Raw genomic sequence first — 24,796 nt, forward strand, 5'->3', positions numbered from 1 at the left:
ACTCCAAGAGAAAGCTGACTGTGACAGTTTTCCAACAGGAGTACACAGTAAGGACTGCGGCTGAATGGAGACTCATCATACAAGGAATCTGGGCTTATATCTATTCTCTAACTAGAGAACACCTCATCGTCTGAGTTGGGTTTTACATCTATTCCACCCACACCCTCAGTACTTCAGCCAGGGCCTTCCATAGATCAGCACTTGAATAGAATAGTTCTTAAAGTTCTGTTTGTGAGTTACTCAACTTTGGTGGTTACAATAAAAGATTAGTAGTTATTGAAACTTTATTTTAGGGAGCTATTCTGTTAAACATGTCTATACTTTCTTCCAACAAAAGGGTATAGATTTTTCAGGGTTTAGTCAAAACATACATTGAATCAAATGTAACTTTTTCTGGGTCTGTTTAAACAATTAAGAACAGAATGGGGGTTGGCAAATTTTTCCATAACAACCGGAAAGTAAATTTTTTGCAGACCAGACAGTGTCTGTCATAACTGCTCAACTCTGCCAGTGTAGCATGAAAGCAGCCATAGAAAAAGTAAATAAATGAATGTGGCTGTGCTCCGAAAACACTTTACTTACAAAACCAGTCGATGGCAGAATTGGTCCGTGGGGAAGAGTTTGCCAGCCTTTGACCTAGAACGATGTGATTCATTAAACTTCTCTTGAAATAGACAATTGTGTTAAAAACAACTAGATTCTATTTCTATGACTGAAATTTATGAAAAAATAAATCAGTGAGCAATTCAACTCTGCTTCTGATGTAATTACATAAGGGAATGAACCAGTGAGGAGCAAGGTTACTCCTGGTTGACAGAGGAAGGGGCAGAAACAAAGAAATGAGCCTAGTCAAGACTGAACTTGCTGCTGTTTCCACCTCAAGAATGGTGTCGACCAGTGATTAGGAAAATTGCTCTGGAGCTACTCTACCTGGCTCTGCCCTTTGACACATTACTGAACATCTCTGTAAAATGGAATAATATTAATAATAACAATATCAAAGATGTAAAAAAGTTGTTTTAATATTGAGAGAGTTACCACATTTAACATGCTTAAAACAGTGTTTGGCATATGGCAATGTGCAGTAAGTGCTCAAACATCTTGTTCAGATATGCTTTAATCCATCCTCCCTCATGCCTGCCAAATGAGGACTCTAGGAATGGGAGGCCCAGGATATTTTTTTCAAATGGGTGTCATTCATGTTGCATCCATTTGATAGACATGTCCACTGTGGAAAAGAAAAATTCTACCATGAAAAAGTCTAGAATCATGACTGCAACAGCAGTGGGATGAAATTGGTGCAAGTTTTAGTTTTCATTCTTGTCCATTTCATCTAAATGAAGAGGATTCATTCCTCTAAGACTCTGGTATTACGACTTTGTTTTACTGTTTAAGCAGAGTTAGCAGGCTAAGAAAAATTAAAATAGGCTTTCTGTAAATTTCAGAAACCGGCCCATCTGCAGCAGCACGTGGGAAACATGTAATAATGAATTATGCATGCCAGCCTGCTGCCAGGTTCCTTTACCCTTCCCAGAGCTGCTCTGCCTGCTGTCCAGCCAGGGACCAGCCAACTCACCCCAACTACATCCTACATACATGCTGCTCTACGATGTCTGCAAACCATGAGCTACTGAGGTTGCTGTTGCATTGCTGCTGCTCTGGACAAACACAAACCTTTCAGGATAGTGGGGAAAGTGGAGTTCTAGAGCTGCAGCTAGAGCCTGGGTTCAGCAGAGAACCCAGGGCAAGCAGGGAGAACAGTCTTTATCACATGCCACCAAGGTGGTACCAGGAAGGAAGAGACCATCTGCTGCTGCCACAGGCAGTTCTGATCCAAGTATCAGGAGGTAACAACATCACCCAAGACTTGAGCCCAGATCAGTTGTGAGCTGACTGTACAACATAGAGCCAGTCAATTAAACTTCCTGTTTTCTGTCTGACTATGAAACATGCAGATGTAATTGTTACTATCAAATTCACAAGGTTTGAAAAAATGTACGTAAAAGTGTTTTGAAAAATACAAAGTACCATACAAATGTATGGTGTTATTTCTTTTATGGGAGATGGTAGAAATCCATGTCACTTTATGGAAATTTCCAAATTCGACTGTCTACGTACCTGACATAATAAACATATTATCTGTATTCATCACCATGAATTCTATAAAGAATGACGTTGAGTTTTATTTTAACTCAAAATGATGAATCTCTTCTAATCATTTGTTTATACGTGATCTCAGGTCAAACTGTCATTCATGTTTGGGACCCCATTCACATTGCATTCGATGAAAATTTTTCTCCTTGGAGTTGATTTTGGTTTTATTTGCTCTAATATAATATGAATCATTTCTCCCGATATATCTCCTAATTTCAAAAACTGAAATTAGCTTGTTTTCCTTTGTTAAAGCATACTTTTCAAAAAGACATATGAAATGAACACATCAGAGATTTATTTAAGCTGTTAATTGATGAGGGGACTGGTAAGATACTACAACCAGTTCAAAGGAGAATACAAGGAGAAAAGTCTTACAAAAAGATTAAGGAATTCTGAAACAAACTTGCAAAGGGATGGAAAGCAGTTCTACCTCCATGTACTAACCAATTACATTTTACCAGACACTGTGCATTTCTAGAGATAAGAATTATTTGAATTATTATTCATTTTCTCCAACTTATAAAGTTGCAAAATAGCTCACAGATAAAGAAAGGTGACAAGAAACTGAATGGGTGAACTAGATTTTTTTCTTTCCTATTTTAAATTATTTCAGTCTTTTCTGACACTTTTCTCTGAACCATTCCTGGAGATCTGAGTGTTGCTTTTATTCCATTCTCTAGAGCCTGATGCCTGGAGGGAGAGATAACCTAGGTTTCCTGACATTCTTGCTGAGATGTTAAAGAAACATTTTTCTGAGGTTCAGCAATACCTTTAGTTTCACTCTTGTTTCTTTCTTTCTTTTTTTTTTTCTTTTAAATTGATGTGAATTCTAATACAGAGATAGTTCAAGTTTATCCAGATCCCTGAGTATCTTCAAGACCCTTTCAGGTTTCCATAACATCAAAATTATTTTTTTTACTAAAACTAAGACATTTGCCTTTTCACTGTGTTGACAGTTGCACTCATGATACAAAAGTCACAGTGGATGAAACTTCTGGCACCTCGGGTCATGGCTGTGGCACCGAATTGTATTTGGTCATTTTGTTCTACTCTGTTATGCACTCAAAGCACAAGCAGACACAAAATTTTTTCTTCATGTTGCAGGAAAACCAACTCATTTTTAAAATTCTCAGTCCTTGTATATACAACTCTTTAATGTTCTATGTACAAAAGGGGAAGTATACATAAAGCAAGTCTGCTATATACTACATACTACACACTAAAGTATAATAACTGACTTGAGGAAAAATGCATGTGCATTTTTTAAAGTTGCTGGTTGAAGTAGCACTATGAAAACATGACTTGAAAAATGACTAAATGATAACCAATGGTTATTCAGACTTGCATATTTTACAGATTTTTTTTCTCAAAAATTAACAAAGCAAACCTGTTATTTCAAGTTAGGCATCTAACAATATTTGTTCACAAAGATAAAACTCAAGCTTTCTAAGAAAAATTAGAATTTTAGAAAATTTACCTTCTCTATAATGAGCTTCAGAGCTTCCCAATATTTTCTGATGAGTTCAGTAGTAGTATCAATGAATGTGCTTTATTAATATATTATGTGATAAAATATGTTAACATTTGAAAGATCTCTTTAACCCAGTGAATCAACATTTTTTGAATAGTCAATGCACGATGTTACAAAATCATGCACAGGTAGAATATCCATTCAAAGTGCAAGAAAGACCAATGGAATTTTAATGTAACAGAGTATGTAAAGGTCATTAATATAGCTTCAGATTCCACTTTGCAAATAAACTTTAAGGAAATACCATTTGTCCAATTTGTCTGTATTTAAAAAGACTTCCAGGGCTTCCCTGGTGGCGCAGTGGTTGAGAGTCCGCCTGCCGATGCAGGAGACACGGGTTCGTGCCCCGGTCCGGGAAGATCCCACGTGCCGCGGAGCGGCTGGGCTCGTGAGCCATGGCCGCTGGGCCTGCGCGTCCGGAGCCTGTGCTCCGCAACGGGAGAGGCCGCAACGGTGAGAGGCCCGCATACCGCAAAAAAAAAAAAAAAAAAAAAAAAAAAAGACTTCCATTACAACTACATTCTGTGTGAGGCTAGAGTTTGTATATTTCAACCAAAGCCAACAATTCACAACAGATTGAATACAGAAGTAGATATGAGAATCCAGCTGTTTTTTATTAAGCATTATATTAAATATATTTGCAAAAGAATAGAATAACACTACTCCTCTGATTATTTCTTTTTCTGGGGAAAATATAATACTTTTCACAAAATATGTTTATTTAGGTAACATGTAATGGATTTTATTATTGTTGTTTTTAACTAAACTAATTGATAAATATTTAAAAACTTTCAAAGTTTTAAATTCTAACACAGTAAGTATCAAAAGATGCAAACTATGTAAACAAAAGCTTTTGGGGCTTCTTGGTAGATTTTAAGTGTGCTAAAGGGTCCTTAGACCTAAAAATTTGAGAACTACTGATATAATATAATTTTCATTTTAAAATCCATGCACATTATGACTTTGCTCTAATAAAAAGAAAAACTTTCTCTCTACATATTCGTCTCTCCAGTTATCAGCCTTTGTATCTATGGAAGTGTTTGATGAATATTAATGCTAGCCATTTCTTTTTTTAATTAATTAATTTTTTATTGAAGTATAGTTGATTTACAATGTTGTGTTACTTTCAGGTATACAGCAAATTGATTCACATATATATGTATATATATATATATATTCTTTTTCAGATTCTTTTCCCTTATATATTATTAAAAATATTGAATATAGTTCCCTGTGTTATATAGTAAGTCCTTGTTATTTATTTTATATATAGTAGTGTTTATATGTTATTCCCAAATTCCTAATTTATCCCCCCCCACCTTTCCCCTTTGGTAACTGAAAGTTTATTTTCTATATCTATGAGTCTGTTTCTGTTTTATAAATAAGTTCATTTGTATCATATTTTTAGACTCCACATATAAATGATATCATATGATATTTGTCTTTGGCTTACTTCACTTAGTATGATAATCTCTAGGTCCATTTATGTGGCTGCAAATGAAATTATTTCATTCTTTTTCATAGCTGAGCAATGTTCCATTGTGTATATATATACATATATATATGTATATATATATACTACATCTTTATCCACTCATCTGTTAATGAACTTTTATGTTGCTTCCATGTCTTGGTTATTGTAAATAGTGTTGCAGTGAACATTGGGGCACATGTGTCTTTTCAAATTATGGCTTTCTCCAGATATATGCTCAGGAATGGGATTGCAGGATCACATGATAACTTTTTTAGTTTTGTAAGGAAACTCCATACTGTGCTCCATAGTGGCAATACCAATTTACCTTCCCACCAACAGTGTAGGAGGGTTCCCTTTTCTCCACACTCTCTCCAATAGTTGGCCATTTCTGAGGGTTGTAATTTCAGCTTTCAGTGCACTTTCACAGGTATTTTTTTATATTGCTTGAGTAAAAAACAACAAAATCATTATCTTAAATGTATATATTCACAAAAATAAATAAAAGTAAAGAGTAGAGAATGGGGATATGAAAAATTTAAAAATATATATTTCACAAATATCTGAGAATTCAGTAAATACATCATGAGAATTATTTGCTTTGATGATTTTGGATCAACTGGAAATCAAAAGAGAAAAAATAAAAATTGACCCTGTATTAATTTCCTATTGCTGCTGCAGCAAATTACCATAAATTTAGTGGTTTAAAACCACAGAAACCAGAAGTATAAAATGTATCTTATACAACTAAAATCAAGTTGTTAGCAGGACTGGTTACTTCCAGAGTCTCCAGAGGAGAAATTATTCCTTTCCTTTTCCACCTCTTTCTGGAGGCTGCTGGCATTTCTTGGCTTGTGACTGCATCACTCTAATCTCTGCTTCTATAATCACATAACTTGTCTACTTCCACTGTCAAATTTCCCTCTGCCTGTCTCTTAAAAAGACACGTGACTAATTTTATGACCCAACCAGGTAATCCAGGATAATCTCCCTATCTCAAAATCTTTAATTTAATCACACCTGCTGTCTCCCTTGCCATTTAAGGTTAATATTCACAAGTTCCAACAATTAGGACATGAATATCTTTCGGTGCCATTAATCAACCTACTACAACCCCTTACTTCACATCATACACAAAAGTCAATACTCAGGAGAGTATAGCTCTTAAATAAAGCTTACTGAAGATGATGTAAGAGAATAACTTTGTGACTTTGAGGCAGGCAAAGATATCTTAAAGATGATACAGAAAGTACTAATCATAACCATAAAGGAAACAACTGGTAAATTTACCCATATTAAAATTAAAAACATATGTTCATCAAAATTGACCCCTAAGAGAATGGCCAGATGATCTACAAGATTAGAGAAGATATTTTCAATATATGTAGTTGACAAAGAACTTGTTTGTATGCTCTTTTATGTGTATGCATATATATGTATATAAATATTACATATATACATAGATATAACTCTATAATCAATAAGGAAAAAGCAAACAATCAAACAAAAATAAGAGAAAAGCACACAAACTGACACTTCACAAAAGAGAATATCAAAATAACCACTAAACTATGAGAGTATGCTCAACTTCTCTAATATGAGGAAAACAAAAATTAAAGCCAGAATAATAAACACAGAATAGTTAAAATCTACAAGGTGATTAAACCAACTAATGGCAAAAAAAAAAAAAAAAAAAAAAAAAAAGGATCAGTTGACATTCATATACTGTTGGAGTTAAAAGGAGTTAAGGAGTTAAAACACCATTTCAGAAAACTGGTAGTAGCTACTAAATTAATCATAGTCATATTCTGTGACAGAATAATTTAACTCCTGGTATATACAAAACAGAAATGTATGCACTTCAACACCAAAGACACATACAAGATTGTCATAGCAGCATTATTCATAAAAACCAAAAACAGGGTGGGTGGATTTATATCTATAGAAGAAAAAATAACTGAATTGTGAATATTCATTTAATAGAATATTATAAAGTAGTAGAAACGAAGGGTGAATGCTATCTCGCAAACATATTATTGAGCAAAAGCAAGTAGACACTAAAGAACATATAAGTATGATCCCACTAATATAAAGAGGAAAAGCAAGCAAAACTATTGCTATTGTTAAACACCAGGATCTCAGTTCCATTTGGTGGAGGGAAGAGGGGAGCACTGATAAATAAGAATTCTGACAATGCGAAATTTTTTTTTTTCTTAAGTTGGTGGTGTTTGTGTGAGCAGGTTCACTTTGTGAGAATTCACTAAGTTATATGCTTAAAATTTGTGTGATTTTCTGTGTGAGTGATACTTCAATTAGGAATGTTAAAAAAGAGAGAAATCTATGTACCTACAAGGACAGATATCTAAAATTTATTGTTAAGTGAAAAGACAAGTGAGCAAAGCTATTTATTATATTATTTGTTTTAAAAATAAAATTAGGGCTATACAAATATTTGTATGTGTATAAATGATAGTAAAGAATACCTCAAAGGGGGATGAAGGATGGGCTGGCAGAAAGGGGAATATTTCTCTTGTTTTTCTTTATATATTTCATTACCATTTCAATTTTTATAAGACATATTAAAATTAAAATAATTATAATAAATCAAGTTATCAATACTCAGTAGATGTCAGGCACTTTTCATTTATTATCTTATTTTATTATCACAGTAATTTTAACAATTAGTTGCTCTCATTATCCTATTAGAACCTACTGGGAAACTGAGGTTGAAAATAGTTAAGGTCATAGTTATTAAGAAACAAAGTCAGAAGTTAAAATCTCATGTCAAGTTAATGCTGTTAATACAATGCTATCCTCAGCCTGTGGAAAATAATGTATATTTCTAGTATAGTACTTTTTACATTGAATAATTATCTAATAACACTCCTATCATCTCACTGAATGATTACTCCTTGAGAACTAAGATTGTGTTTGTTAAATGAATGATTGTTATTGAATAAAATGTAAATCTACATTAATCGCTAATTTAATGTAATATTTGTTCTTAAAGGTAATGAGAAGAATTTTGGACAACAGTTTCTTCATTTATTTCTTGTGGAAGGAAAGCCCACAGTTAAATACGGATGTGGAAGTTCTCAAAATATCTTGACTCTTTCTGCTAATTACAGCATTAACAGAAATGGATTCATCCCTATAACAATACGGTAAGTACCCCACAGTAGTTCCTTTAACTATAGTGCTGAGCCGTATTTTTTTAAATGTTTTTTACATGTGTAATAGCCACCTAAATACAGAAAGAAAGAAAAAAAGGTCTCTCTGAAAATTGTTTTCCCAATCTTTTTTTTTTTCATTTTAAGTGAAATAAACTACAAATTTGATACCATCTGGTATCAATCAAATTGTAGACAAAATGAATCAATTTCTCTGAAAATATCTTGAAGCAAATAAATAGATTAAAGAATTGGGTGGTTCAGTTGAAATTAAGATCTAGTTCAATTGTTCAACAAAATATCTATTGAGTGAAAAAAGCACCGCTCTTAGGGAATGGAGGGGGGAAAACGTCATTAGCACAGAACAGAAAAAAGAAAATTCAGTAGACAAAAATCGCATATGAAATGGAAATGTCTTTCTGGAGCATATAAAATTTTGGAAGGCAGTCTTGAAATTAATTCATGCTTCAGAATTAGGAAATCCCAAAAGAGAAATGGCTAAATACGATGATCACATTCCAAGGGCACTACTGAAAAATATTTACATGTAACAGCCAAGAATTTAAAATTGCTCATCAGTATAGCAATCTAGTGATAACGTTCTCCAAAGTTACTCTTTGTCAGTTAAAAATAACATTTTGTGTCTGATTTTATGTATTAGATGACATTTGGATAAGTTGGTCTGATCATCTGGAATCCTGGCTAACCTATGAAGATTGTATAAATCAAATAATCTTTCCCAGGGTCTGCATCAATCTGGAAATAAAATCAAAGAAATTGACACCAATCTGAAAATGGAAACTATGTACAGGCAGGAACAGTATCTTACTCATTTTTAATATACTTAGCAGGGCATCTGACAGATTCTCATAAATGTCTGAATGAATGAAGAAATCAGAGTGTTTGGGCTGGGAAATTCAGCTGGTTATGACAAGAAGGCAATGAAATTACCCTAAGGTAATGAAATTGTTATTCATAAATTAGGCTTACCCTTTTGGAACACTGAGTTATGTACAGAAAAAAAACAAACTTTGAGAGCAATGGACTTAACTCCAATTTCAATCATTTTGCTTACAAAGGCTTGCTGTTGATCACAGCAAAGGAGCCAGATGAGAAGGCGAATAACTTAAAACCAATTTAAAAGGCAGTTCTTGATAACCTCATCATTTTAAACAATGTCATCATTTTATACAGTCTATTACATATGAAGTAATTTCTATTTTTGGTCAAACTTTCTTGAACGACTGATTTCAGGTTTTGCCTTTAACTAATGAGGACCTAGTCAGGCAGTCCTCAAACAAACCCCTCAAATCCTTAGGTAGCCTCAAGTTGAAAGCATCCTGAAAAAAATTACTGATACTTTAATTAAAATTGAAAACAAAGGACTTTGGATTAATTTTACCCAAAATTTAGAAAGTGAAATACAGCCATCTTTACTGATGCAAAAATGTAAATCTGATTTGTCTTGTCAGCAAAATCCTACAAGACCTCATGGTGACAATAGTTTGCATTAAAGGCTTACCCTGGAACTATATTATATTTTATACATTACATATTATATTACTTAAATTATTTAAATTTATATAATTTTAAAACATTCTATATATTTAAATTATTTAAATTTTATCATTTTTATAATTTTAAAACATTATAAAAATTTAAATAAATTAGTTAAAATAAATTAACTAAAAATTAATTTTAGAAAAGTTGAGTGCCCACCTGCTCTCTCAATATTTCTTAATTTTTGTCTCTCATTTTTCTTTCTGTTTCTTCTGGGTTTTTTCTCTGTTTTTAATTTTATTTATTCATGTAACAAATGTGTTGGGGTTTTTTGGTTTTTTTTTTTTTTTGTAGTACTATACTAAGCTCCTGGAATACAATGTTAAGCCAAAACAGACAAAATCCTAATTCTTATATAAAGTTTGGTGAGGCAGATTGACAAATAGTCACACTAAGGAGGAAATATCAATAATTAAAATTTGAGATGTGTGGGAAATTTTTTTTAAATGGTGCAAGGAAAACAAATTACAAAGTAGCCTGGCCTAGGATAAAGAGTCAAAGGAAGCTCTCTGAAAAATGGGTAGAGGTGGTGAACTAGGTGAAAACAAACAAGCAGAAACAGTCAAAGCAGTGATGTAGGAGTTCCAGGCAGTGAAAAGAATGCGAGGAAAGAACCTTTGGTGGAAAGAGCCACAGTATATAAAGGGATTCAATAGACTAACTGTGTATGGAACAGAGGAGCAGAGGAGGATGGCTGAGGATTGGAAGGTGAAGACTGAGGGTCCACCAGATGGCAAACACTGTAGGGCCCTATAGCTGGGATAAAGAGTGATTGAAGGGGGCCACTTAGATATCTGTTATATGTCCAAATAAGACATATGGTGGCTTGGACTAGGCTGGTGTCATACAGAAATTGACAGATAAAAAAAATAATTAAGGCTGGTGGCCAAGATGGCAGAGTGGGAAAACTCTGAGCTCACCTCCTCCCATGAGCACAGAAAAATTCAACTAATTACAAAACAACTATTGATCAGAAAGACCAAAAGACTAGCAGAAAAGGTCTTCTACAGCTAAAGATTTAAAGTACCACAAGGAAATGGGTAGGAGGGGCTGAGTCACGATATAGTCAACACCCATTCCCATGTGTGGGTGGCCCACAAATAGGAGGAAAGTTATAATTGTAGAGGTTCTCCCCAAGGAACAAGGGGTCTGAGCCCCACATCAGGCTCTCCAGCCCAGTAGTCCTGCACCAGGAAGATGAGCCATAGGAACATTAGGCTTTGAAGACCAGCAAGGCTTGCATATAAGAGAGCCAGAGAGCTGTGGAAGATAGACTCCATTGTTAAAGGTGCAAACAAAATATCATACACTCCAAGACCCAGGGCAGAAGTGATTTGAGACAAACCTGGGTCAGACCCACCTGCTGATCTTGGAGAGCTTTCTGGAGAGGCAGGAGGAGACTGATTCTCACCCTGGGGACATAGACACTGGTGGCAGCCATATTAGGGAGCTTGTTCTACCATAAGGACACTGATGCTGGCAAGTACCATTTTGGAATCCTCTCTCTAGCTTATTAGTGCCAGGACCCAGACTGGCCCACCAGCCTGCTGACACCAGTACTAGGATGCTTCAGGCCAAGGAGCTGGCCTGGCAGGGACACAGACCCACCCATAAGCAGGCTGGCCGCCTTAGACCTGCTGAGCCTAGCCTCTCCAGAACTCGACCCCATGCACCAGCAGGCCAACACCAACTCTGGGACACCTTGGGCCCCTAAGCCAGTTGCCCTGGGATCTGGCCCTACCCCCCAGGGGGCTGACAAAAGCTATGGGACACCCCAAACACCACAGTCAGTCATGTCAGGAACCAACCTCTCACACCAGCAAGCTGACACCAGCTCTGAAAGAAGTAACAAACAACACCACAAATATACAAAGGATTATAAGAGAGTACTATGAACAATTATACACCAAACAAATGGACAACTTAGAAGAAATGAATAAATTCCTAGAAACAAACAATCTCCCACAGTTGAATCAGGAAGAAATAAAAAATATGAACAGACCAATTACTAGTAATTAAATTTAATCAATAATAAAAACCCTCCCAACAAACAAGAGTCCAGGACTAGACAGCTTCACAAATAAATTCTGCCAAACATTTATGTTTGCTCAACTTCTTCCGAAAAATTGAAGAAGGGAGGATGTTTTCAAACTCATTATACAAGGCCAGCATCACCCTGATACCAAAATCATACAAAGACAACACAAAAAAGAAAATTACAAGCCAATATCACTGATGAAAATAGATGAAAAAGTCCTCAACAAAATACTGGCAAACCAAATTCAACAGTATATTAAAAGGACCATATACCACAATCAAGTGGGATATATCCCAAAGATACAAGACTGGTTCAATACTTGCAAATTAGTCAATGTGATGCACCACATTAACAAATTGAAGGTAAAAATGATATGATTATCTTAATAAATGAGGAAAATTTTTGACAAAACTATACATCATTTGTGATAAAACTCTCAACAAGGTAGGTATAGAGAGAAGATACCTTGATATCATAAAGGCCATATATGGCAAATCCACAGCTAACATTATACTCAATGGTGAAAAGCTGAAAGCACTTCCTCTAAGATCAAGACAAAGACAAGAATGCCCACTCTCACCACTTTTATTCAACATAATATTTGAAGTTCTAGACAGAGCAATCAGACAAGAAAAATAATAAAAGCAATCCAAATTAGAAACAAATAATTAAAACTCTCATTGTTTGTAGATGGCATGATACTATAAATAGAAAATCCTAAAGACACCACCAAAAAAACAACTAGAACCCATCAATGAATTAGGTAAAGTTGCAGGATACAAAATTAATACACAGAAATCTTTTGTACTTCTATACACTAATAAAAAACTACAGAAAGAGAAATTAAGAAACAATCACACTTAAACAATTGTACCAAAAAAGATAAAATACCTAAAAATAAATCTAACTAAGGAGATAAAAGAACTGTACCTGGAAAACTATAAGACACTGATGAATGAAATTGAAGATGATACAAACAGATGGAAAGATATACTGTGTCCATGGTCTGGAAGAATCAATATTGTTAAAATGACCATACTACCCAAGGCAATCTAAAGGTTCAATGCATTTCCTATCAAAACACCAGTAGCAGTGTATATAAGTCCATGCTACTCTCTCACTTCATCCCAGCTTACACTTACCCTTCCCTGTGTCTTCAAGTCCATTATCTATGTCTGCATCTTTATTCCTGTCCTGCCCCTAGGTTCTTCAGAACCATTTTTTTTTTTTTTTTAGATTCCATATATATGTGATAGGGAGGGTGGGAGGGAGACACAAGAGGGAGAAGATATGGGGATATATGTATATGTATAGCTGATTCACTTTGTTATAAAGCAGAAATTAACACACCATTGTAAAGCAATTATACTCCAATAAAGATGTTTAAAAAAAGAAATATAAGAACTCATTAAATGCATTAAAAAATGGCATTTTCATAGAACTAGAACAAATAATTCTAAACTGTATGAAACATGAAAGACCCTAAATAGCCAAAAAAATCTTGAGAAAAAAGAACAAAGCTGGAAGTATCATACTCCATGATTTCAAACTTGTAGTAACAAAGCTACTAAAATCAAAGCAGTATGGTGTTGGCACCAAAATAAAACAAAAAACAAAAAAACAAAATCAGTGGGACAGAATAGAGAGCCCAGAAATGAACCAAGGCTTACCTGGTTATTTAATCTACAAAAGAGACAAAAATATGCAATAAGAAAAAGAACGTCCCTTTAATAAATGGTGTTGGGAAAACTGGACAGCTACATGCAAAAGAATCAAACTAGACTACTCTTTCACACCATATACAAAAATATATCCAAAATGGATAAGACCTAAAACTATAAAATGACTAAAAATGCATAAGCAGTATACTCGTTGACAGAGGTCTCAGTATTAATTTTTTTAGGTTATGTACCCTCAGGCAAAGGAAACAAAAGCAAAAATAAATAAATGGGACTGCATTAAACTAAAATACTTTTACACAATGAAGGAAATTATCAAAAAAATGAAAAGGCCACCTACTGAATAGGAAAAGATATTTGCAAATGATGTATCCAATAAGAGGTTAATATCCAAAATATTCAAAGAACTTATAAAACTCAACATCAAAAAAACAAGCAATCTGATTAAAAAATGGGCAGAGTATCTGAATAGACATTTTTCCAAAGCAGACATACAGATGGCCAACAATTATGTGAAAAGATGCCAAACGTCACTAATCATCAGGAATTTGCAAACCAAAATCACAATGAGATATCATCCCACACCTGTCAGAATGGCTATTATCAAAAAGACAACAAATGTCATGCACACACACACACACATATACACAAAATGGAATATTACTCAACTATTAAAAAAAGAATGAAATTCTGCCAATTGCAGCAACACACTTGGGCCTACAGAGTATTATGCTAAGTGAAATAAGACAAACAGGGAAAGGCAAACACTGTATGATTTCACTTATATGTGGAATCTACAAAACAAAACAAATGAGCAAACATAACAAAATTGAATCAGAGCCATAGATACAGAGAACAAACAGTAGGTTGCCAGAGGGAAGAGGGTGGGGGTAGGATAGAAATAGGTGAGAGAGATTAAGAGGTACAAACTTCAAGTTGCAAAATAAATGACTCCTGAGTAAGAAATGTACAGTGTGGGGAATATAGTCAATAATTTGTGGTTTCCCGAGTCAAGGTATGGGGGAGAGGAATTGGATGAAGTCAGTCAAAAGGTACAAACTTTCAGTTATAAGATAAATAAATGCTAGGGAAGTAATGTACAGCATGATAAATATGACTAGCACTGCTGTATGTTATATATGAAAATTGTTAAGAGATTAACTCCTGAGTTCTCATCACAAAGAAAAATTTTTTTCTATTTGATTAACTTTTTATCTATACAAGATGATGAATGTTCAATAAACTTATTGAGATAATCATTTCATGTTGTATGTAAGTCAAATCATTATGCTGTACACCTTAAACTCACAGTGCTGTGTGTCAATTAGATTTCAATGCACCTGAAAAAAAAACTAATTAGGAGTAAAATTGACTGATTAATACAAGAAGTGAAAGGAGAGGTATCAAAAATGAATACTCATCTTCTGATGTGCAACTAGATAGACTTTAGCAAACAATGCAAGGAAAGCATTTTTCATAGAGAAGATTGCGAATGAGTTCAGGCTTGAGCATTGATGAGATTAGGTGACTTTGGTACATCAAAGTGGAGTTTTCGATTTGAATCTATGGATGTAACATTCAGAGGAGAGTTCTGGATGGGAAATATAATTTATGAGTCATCAGCGTGCAGGTGGTAATTGAAACCATGAGTGTGGATGAACGTATATAGGATGAGTTGAAAAAATTGTCTCATACTGAGTGTTGAAGAGGTAACATTTGATGACTGAGTAGAGGAATATGACTTTATAAGAAGTATGAGAAGGAGTAATCAGAGGAATAGGAGGCAAACAAAAGGAGTGGGGTCAGAGAGAGCAGAGGAAAGGTTTATCAAATACTCTGATAGTCCATTGGATGGTCCACATGATTCCATGCCCTGAAGGCATCATTCCAGGAGGATAGAGTAAGAAGTCAGATTGGAGGAAATTAAAATAACCAGTGTAGGCCACTTTCAAGAATTTTACTGTGAAATGTAAAAAGAGGTAAGGTGAAATCTAGAGAGAGGTGAGGGGTCAAGAGGAAAAATATGTAAGATGAAAGAGAATTGAGCATGTTTAATTGTCGATTGGAATTATTAGTTGAGTGGAAGGTGTTAAAACATAGAAAAATAAATAGTTGAGAACAGCAAGTCCCTTAGAAGTTTGGAGCCAGGAGATACAATACACATGAGTAAAGATTCCTGGCAGAGGGGAGAGAAAATGGAGAAAGACTTAGACATTGAGTCTTCTGATTTCTGTCTTCCCATAAATCCTTTGGCTTGTGACTGCCTTGCTTTACCTCCATTTATCTAGTTGTAGTTGTTCATGTCTCCTTCTCACTGTCTTGCGTGCTCCACTCGTCTCTCCATCCTTAACCAGGCATAATTTGGAATTAAAATTTTAAATTCTCACTAACAGAATTCTTTCTATGAGAAATCAGAACAGACATCTCCCTAAAAAACATGGGAATTAGGTTCCTTTTTCATAATATGGATGATGATGGAATTTTTATTCCATATTAAAGGGTTCTTGACAATAAAATACCATAGCATAATTGAAAAGAACTTATTTTCAAAACTTAATGGAATGATCTCTAAGGTAAACATGTAAAAGATGGCTTTGGTTTTTATTTTGTTATGTCAGTACTTCCTCCTACTAAATCTGCATTATAGGAGATGAAAGGAGATGGCAGGGTAGAACAAACTTGAATAAGCCACTTGTAGTGATTGAAGTCAATTCAGTATCAAGATAGAAGTTCTTCTTAAATGAAATGGAGCAGAGATCACAGTTCTAGAGATACATTGTAATTCATACTCATGCACACAGTTTTTCTTTCATTTCAACAAATTTTGAAAGGGATCACATAGAGAGAATATTGGTTTTCACAAGGGTTATTCTCCATTGGGGAAGTTCAGAAAAGTTTTCTTACTATATACATTTTTTCTAAAGTTTCTGAAGTTTAAATTTTTCTAGTACATTTTGTGTCTGTCATATACAAAAGCTAACACATTATTCATTACTTTTTTTTCCCTAAAGAACCCCCATGTCCTTTCCTCTAGGGAATTTACTGTGTTATCTGCATGTTTTAAAGCCACATAGCCTCTTCTACCTTCCTTAGTTCCCGCCATCCCAAACGCCTGACAACATTCTCTCAGGTTAATAAACTTTTAGGGTAACCAAAGCCAAGTGGTTGTTGGCCAAGAATTGCTGACTGTCAGATCTACACATCCCTGTCAGCCACTTTTTAGTATAGCAGGTCAGTGTAAAGGAATTCATGCTTGGTTTAAGACCAATTGAACAGAGGCTGGAAAAGTTTCTGTAGCTGGATAGCAATAACCTCAGTACTTGCAAAAATTCAAACAAACAACAAGTAAAACCATTGCAAGCATATTCATCACATTACTCTCCTAGATATTTGGTACAGAAAACAAAGTAAATTAATAAAAACTGCTGATGAGTTTTATAAATGGACTGATTTTTACCTCTTGTTTGATCTTATTAATTTCTATGAGATAAACCCCTCATACAGATAGATGTATATCTGTCTGTGTGTGTGTGTGTGTGTGTGTGTGTGTGTGTGTGTGTGTGTGTATCTGGGCAAATTACTTTTTATTTATTTTATTAGCTCATTTCCCACAGTTGTTTGATCAAGAAAGTAGATAAAAAATTTATTATAATGCAATACCAACATTAACCTCAAAAGAATGGGAAGTAAAAAGGATTCTGAGTAGGATTGATTTCAGCTATAGTAAATGAAGAGATTTACTAGCATATAATTTATGAAAAATAAGAAAGGAAAAAACAACAACTTCTCATAATACTGGTATTTAATCATCAAAGGCCTTTCAGACAACTTTGCTCAAAATCAGCCTGCAGTGCTTTGCCATTTTCCCACATAAATTTTCTGTATTATAACTCAACTGGTATTGACCTCTAACTCCATATACAGAATGAGCAGAGGACCACCCAAGTTCATGTAAGAAGAAAGAATATTCGTAATATATTGTCAGCTATAATTTTGTGTTGTTGTTGGTACGTGGGCCTCTCACTGTTGTGGCCTCTCCCGTTGCGGAGCACAGGCTCCGGACACGCAGGCTCAGCAGCCATGGGTCACGGGCCCAGCCGCTCCACGGTATGTGGGATCTTCCTGGACCGGGGCGCGAACCTGTGTCCCCTGCATCGGCAGGCTGACTCTCAACCACTGCACCACCAAGGAAGCCCCCGTCAGCTATAATTTTGAGAATAACTCAAAATGTCCTGCATGTTTCTGATTTTGTAAAATATGCAAAACTTTTTCACATGTTTCTGATAGTTAATATTATACAAACTAAGGATTGCATACCTTTAGTCTTAGAGACAAGAAACTATGAAATGGTGAGAACCTTCACTTCTTGAAACAGATGGTGACTTTTTAACTGTGCTAAATCTATAAGATATTAGATTTATTGATAAACATTGTCATGTCTATATGGAAAGTTTGGTAAGCTTTTTATCTTAAAAAGTTCAAACTTCATCACTTAAATATTAATTTAATTTCTTTACCTTTTCCATCAACTCCTCCATATGGTATTTCTTAGAGGAAATATAGGAAAACTGGAGCTTAATATGGGAAATACACCATAATACTTTATTATTATATTGCATTAAGTACATGAATACATAAACTTAAACTTTGCTCTTGCTCTTTTATCCATACATAACACATTCATCATACATATTATGTCCATCCATACATAACATACATCAATAAAGCTGGACAGCAAGTTATAATGCAGTTTATTTGTATTTAATTGTGAACATTGAGTGTAAAATGAAAATTTCTTCCATTAAGTAAGTTTAAGAAAATCTTTAAAGAATATCTGTGAGTCTAGGAGTTGGTGAAAGGGGATTAAGATTATTGCATAGACTCTTCTGTTAACATTTGCATGTATCTTGAGAAACAAGGATGTTAAGTATTAGTTTGGTCCCTGGTGATGCAAAAAGAGAACTTTTAAGCAAACATATCATAATTTGAATGTGAGCCTGAGTCTTCACAATATGTTCACTGAACACGTCAGTAGATTTGATTAGTCTATATAAATTTAGTTTAATATAAAAAATTTCAAGTGACTGTTTGACTATGTAATCATGTTTGTTCTTCTTAATTGTTCAATTAAGTTCAAATTATCTAAATGAAATGGCTATTAGCAAAGTTACAACAGCGACGACTCAGGCCCACAACTCCTCATCTTTGGTGTGTCAAGATACCAAGACAGACCAGGGAACTGGTTGACCCTCAAGTCCTGATAGCAGCACAAAGACTCCACTGAGGAAGAATGGAGATGCAGTTGTCAAGTACATCTATAGCACAGAGTAGGAAATGAACTGAATTTTGAAGAAAGATTAAGAATTTACCAGGGGGGCAGAAGATGGAAAAGGATCAGCAATGGCATCACGTTGTGTAGAGTAACAATGTTGCTCATGTGGAAATCGTATGGAGATGAGGTATAACGAGGACATAAAGTTCAAGGTGCCAGGATGTTTACCTCTTCAGCAAATTGTCATCAAACATTGTAATTTCCAATGCAGAGAATCACAATAAATTAAAATAAAATGCAGGAAATTCTTTTGAGAATTAGCAATGTACACTGAGAAAGGCTTCACACTCTCTTCATCCTTTACTGCCAGTGGTAGATTTCTCTGACTGTCAGAAAGGGTTACTGAAGAAGTTTGAATTACTCTTGTGTGGTGGCAGAGTGTAGAGCAAACTAGACTTCAAGCTCTAAAAGCCTTCCACCTGTGTAATTCTAAAATGTGTCTTCTATATCATTGTTAGGACAAGATTATAAAGAAAGTAAGAGGAAGGAAATGAAGACTTAGGGACAAACTGAATATAGGAATTTAGGCAGAAAAGCAGTAATTAATAGCATAAGAAAACACTTTGCCACATAGGGCAGTTGAATAAAGGGATTTAACATGTTGAAAAACAAGATTCATGAGGAAATCTTGAGGGATTGTTTGTCATTAAGGAGCTGTGATTAAAGATATAGATTCATACAGCACCTGTTTTCCAACCCACATCTGTGGGCCCCGTGTTCTAATTGGCACCTATACTCGTGGTTAAGACAGTATTTGATTACTGCCTTAAAACAACTACCAGGAAACATATTTTACCTTGAAAATTCTTTAAATCCTATTCATAGTGGTAGGACTCAATCTTTAACAAAATATTTATCTTAATTAATTTCTTTAAACAATTCTTACAGAGTGGACTAAAAATATAGACAATCTTATTTATTTTAAAAAATGGCCAGCCACCTAGCTTGCTAATGAAGCTAAAGAAAACTACACCAGCTTCCTCCTCAGCAAATTGCCCATGACTTCATCAACACACTGAATAAAAGAAGATATATATTGAGATAAAACGTTTCATAATTTAAAACCTGTGAACTCTGTTCCACCAAACACAGACTCATTTAATTAAGTTTGTTAGTTTAAGATTTTTAAAGAGATTTACTAAAATTTTTAAATTTACTTAAAATTTATTTAAAATTTAAATTTACTTAAAATTTAAAAATTTTAAATAGCTAGGCACTGGTACTGGAGCCAAAGTGTTGCAACTCTATAAATATAGCACAATAACTCAATATTTCTTCAGATAATTTATTCTAGTTCCATCATGAGACACAGTAAATTCCTGTTTTACAGTATTTGATACCAAATTCCATCCTGGTCCCTCTTACTTGTTTTTTGTTTGTTTGTTTTTTTAACATCTTTATTGCAGTATAATTGTTTTGCAATTGTGTGTTAGTTTCTGCTTTATAACAAAGTAAATCAGTTATACATATACATATATCCCCATATCTCTTCTCTCTTGCCTCTCCCTCCCACCCATCTAGGTGGTCAGAAAGCACCGAGATGACCTCCCTGTGGTATGCGGCCGCTTCCCACTAGCTATCTATTTTACATTTGGTAGTGTATATATGTCCATGCCACTCTCTCACTTTGTGTCAGATTACACTTCCCCCTCCCCATATCCTCAAGTCTATGCTCTAGTAGGTCTGCGGATTTATTCCTGACTTGCCCCTAGGTTCTTCATGACCATTGTTTTTCTTTTTTTTCTTAGATTCTATATAATGTGTTAGTATACGGTATCTGTTTTTCTCTTTCTGACTTACTTCACTCTGTATAACAGACTCTAGGTCCATCCACCTCACTACAAATAACTCAGTTTCTGTTCTATTTATGGCTGAGTAATATTCCATTGTATATATGTGCCACATCTTCTTTATCCATTCATCTGTCAGTGAACACATAGGTTGCTTCCATTTCCTGGCTATTATAAATAGTGCTGGAATGAAGATTGTGGTACATGACTCTTTTTGAATTATGGCTTTCTCAGGATATATGTCCAATAGTGGGATTGCTGAGTCATATAGTAGTTCTATTTTTAGTTTTTTAAGGAACCTCCATACTGTTCTCCATAGTGGCTGTATCAATTTACATTCCCACCAACAGTGTGACAGGGTTCCCTTTTCTCCACACCGTCTCCAGCATTTATTGTTTCTAGAATTTTTGATGATGGCCATTCTGACTGGTGTGAGATGATATCTCATTGTAGTTTTGATTTGCATTTCTCTAATGATTAATGCTGTTGAGCATTCTTTCATGTGTTTGTTGGCAATCTGTATATCTTCTTTGGAGAAATGTCTATTTAGGTCTTCTGCCCATTTTTGAATTAGGTTGTTTATATTTTTGATATTGAGCTGCTTGAGCTGCTTTTAAGGCTTGGAGATTAATCCTTTCTCAGTTACTTCATTTGCAAATATTTTCTCACATATTGAGGGTTGTCTTTTCATCTTTTTTATGGTATCCTTTGCTGTTCAGAAGCTTTTAAGTTTCATTAGGTCCCATTTGTTTATTTTTGTTTTTATTTCCATTTCTCTAGGAGGTGGGTCAAAAATGATCTTGCTGTAATTTATGTTATAGAGTGTTCTGCCTATACTTTCCTCTAAGAGTTTGATAGTGTATGGCCTTACATTTAGTGCTTTAACCCATTTTGAGTTTATTTTTGTGTATGGTGTTAGGGAGTGTTCTAATTTCATACTTTTACATGTACCTGTCCAGTTTTCCCAGCACCACTTATTGAAGAGGCTGTCTTTTCTCCACTGTATATTCTTGCCTTCTTTATCAAAGAAAAGGTAACCATATGTGTGTGGGTTTATCTCTGGGCTCTCTATCCTGTTCCATTGATCTTTATTTCTGTTTTTGTGCAAGTACCATACTGTCTTGATTACTGTAGCTTTGTAGTATAGTCTGAATTCAGGGAGCCTGATTCCTCCAGGTCCGTTTTTCTTTCTCAAGATTGCTTTAGCTATTCGGGGTCTTTTGTGTTTCCATACAAATTGTGACATTTTTTGTTCTAGTTTTGTGAAAACGGCTAGTGGTAGTGTGATAGGTATTGCATTGGATCTGTAGATTGCTTTGAGTAGTATAGTCATTTTCACAATGTTGATTCTTCCAATCCAAGAATATGGTATATCTCTCCATCTATGTGTATCATCTTTAATTCCTTTCATCAGTGTCTTATGATTTTCTACATAGAGTTCTTTTGTCTCCTTAGGTAGGTTTATTCCTAGATATTTATTCTTTTAGTTGCAGGGGTAAATGGGAGGTTATTTTTAAATTTCACATTCAGATATTTCATCATTAGTGTATAGGAATGCCAGAGATTTCTGTGCATTAATTTTGTATCCTGCTACTTTACCAAATTAATTGACTAGCTCTAGTAGTTTTCTGGTAGCGTGTTTAGGATTCTCTATGTACAATATCATGTCATCTGCAAACAGTGACAACTTTACATCTTCTTTTCCTATTTGGATTCCTATTATTTCTTTTTCTTCTCTGGTTGCTGTGGCTAAAACTTCCAAAACTATGTTGAATAAAATGGTGAGAGTGGGCAAACTTGTCTTTTTCCTGATCTTAGTAGGAAATGGTTTCAGTTTTTCACCCTTGAGGACAATGTTGCCTGTGGGTTTGTCATATATGGCCATTAGTATGTTGAGGTAATTTCCCTCTATCCTTACATTCTGGAGGGTTTTTACCATAAATGGGTGTTGTAATTTGCCTAAGCTTTCTATGCATCTATTGAGATGATCATATGGTTTTTCTCCTTCAGTTTGTTAATATGGTGTATCATATTGATTGATTTGCATATATTGATGAATCCTTGCAGTCCTGGAATAAACCCCACTTGATCATGGTGTATGATCCTTTTAATGTGCTTTTGGATTCTGTTTGCTAATATTTGGTTGAGGATTTTTGCATCTATGTTCATCAGGGATATTGGCCTGTAGTTTTCTTTCTTTGTGATATCTTTGTCTGGTTTTGATGTCAGCATGATGTTGGCCTCGTAGAATGTGTTTGGGAGTGTTTCTCCCCCTGCTATATTTTGGAAGATTTTGAGAAGGATAGGTGTTAGCTCTTCTCTAAATGTTTGATAGAATTTGCCTGTGAAGTCATCTGGTCCTGGGCTTTTGTTTGTTGGAAGATTTTTAACCTCAGTTTCAGTGCTTGTGATTGGTCTGTTCATATTTTCTACTTCTTCCTGGTTCAGGCTCGAAGACTGAATTTCTATGAATTTGTCCATTTCTTCTACATTGTCCATTTTATTGGCATACAGTTGCTTGTAGTAATCTCTCATGATCCTTTGTATTTCTGCAGTTTCAGTTGTTACTCCTCCTTTTTCATTTTTAATTCTATTAATTTGAGTCTTCTCCTTTTTTTTCTTGATGAGTCTGGCTAATGCTTTACCAATTTTTTTTATCTTCTCATAGAACTAGGTTTTAGTTTTATTGACCTTTGTTATCGTTTCCTTCATTTCTTTTTCATTTATTTCTGATCTGATTTTTATGATTTCTTTCCTTATGCTAACTTTGGGTGGTTTTTTTTTTTTTTTTTTCCCTCTTTCTCTAATTGCTTTAGGGGTAAGGTTATGTTGTTTGTTTGAGATGTTTCTTGTTTTTTAAGGTAGGATTGTATAGCTATAAACTTCCCTCTTATAACTGCTTTTGCTGCATCCCATAGGTTTTGAGTCTTTCTGTTTTCATTGTCATTTGTTTCTAGGTAATTTTTGATTTCCTCTTTGATTTCTTCAGTGATCTCTTGGTTATTAAGTAGTGTGTTGTTTAGCCTCCATGTGTTTGTATTTTTTAACTGATATTTTCCTCTAATTGATATCTAGTCTCATAGCATTGTGGTCAGAAAAGATACTTGATATGATTTCAATTTTCTTAAATTTACCAAGGCTTGATTAGTGACCCAATATATGATCTATCCTGGACAGTGTCCCTTGAGCACTTAAGAAGAAAGTGTATTCTGTTGTTTTTGGATGGGATGTCCTATAAATATCAATTAAGTCCATCTTGTTTAATGTGTCATTTAAAGCTTGTGTTTCCTTAATTAGTTTCATTTTGGATGATCTGTCCATTGGTGAAAGTGGGGTGTTAAAGTCCACTACTATGTTTGTGTTACTGTTGATTTTCCATTTTCTGGCTGTTATTATTTGCCTTATGTACTGAGGTGCTCCTATGTTGGGTGCATAAATATTTACAATTGTTGTATCTTCTTCATGATTGATCATTATGTAGTGTCCTTCTTTGTGTCTTTTAATAGTCTTTATTTTAAAGTCTATTTTGTCTGATATGAGAATTGCTATGCAGCTTTCTTCTGATTTCTATTTGCATGGAATATCTTTTTCCATCCCCTCACTTTCAGTCTGTATGTGTCCCAGGTCTGAAGTGGGTCTCTTGTAGACAGCATATATATGGGTCTTGTTTTTGTATCCATTCAGCCAGTCTATGACTTTTGGTTAGAGCATTTAATCCATTTAAATTTAAGGTAATTATCAATATGTATGTTCTTATTACCATTTTCTTAATTGTTTTGGGTTTGTTATTTCCTTCTCTTGTGTTTCCTACCTAGAGAAGTTCCTTTAACATTTGTTGTAAAGCTGGTTTGGTGGTACTGAATTATCTTAGCTTTTGCTTGTCTGTAAAGGTTTTAATTTATCTGTCAGATCTGAATGAGATCCTTGCTGGGTAGAGTAATCTTGGGTGTAGGTTTTTCCCCTTCATCACTTTAAATATGTCCTGCTACTCCCTTCTGGCTTGCAGAGTTTCTGCTGAAAGATCAGCTGTTAACCTTATGAGGATACCCTTCTTTTTATTTGCTTTTCTTC

General features: G+C 34.6%; 1 protein-coding gene across 1 annotated transcript in view; it reads left to right on the forward strand.

Moving 5' to 3' along the window:
- EYS (eyes shut homolog) overlaps positions 1-24,796 on the forward strand; it is a 1,724,957-nt gene that overhangs the window by 1,370,898 nt on the left and 329,263 nt on the right. The window contains exon 30 of the mRNA XM_059083021.1: positions 8,167-8,320. Coding sequence (XP_058939004.1) covers positions 8,167-8,320 — 154 coding nt within the window. The remainder of the gene's footprint in view (positions 1-8,166; positions 8,321-24,796) is intronic.

Source organism: Kogia breviceps, chromosome 13 (assembly GCF_026419965.1).
Source record: "Kogia breviceps isolate mKogBre1 chromosome 13, mKogBre1 haplotype 1, whole genome shotgun sequence".
Taxonomy (NCBI): domain Eukaryota; kingdom Metazoa; phylum Chordata; class Mammalia; order Artiodactyla; family Physeteridae; genus Kogia; species Kogia breviceps.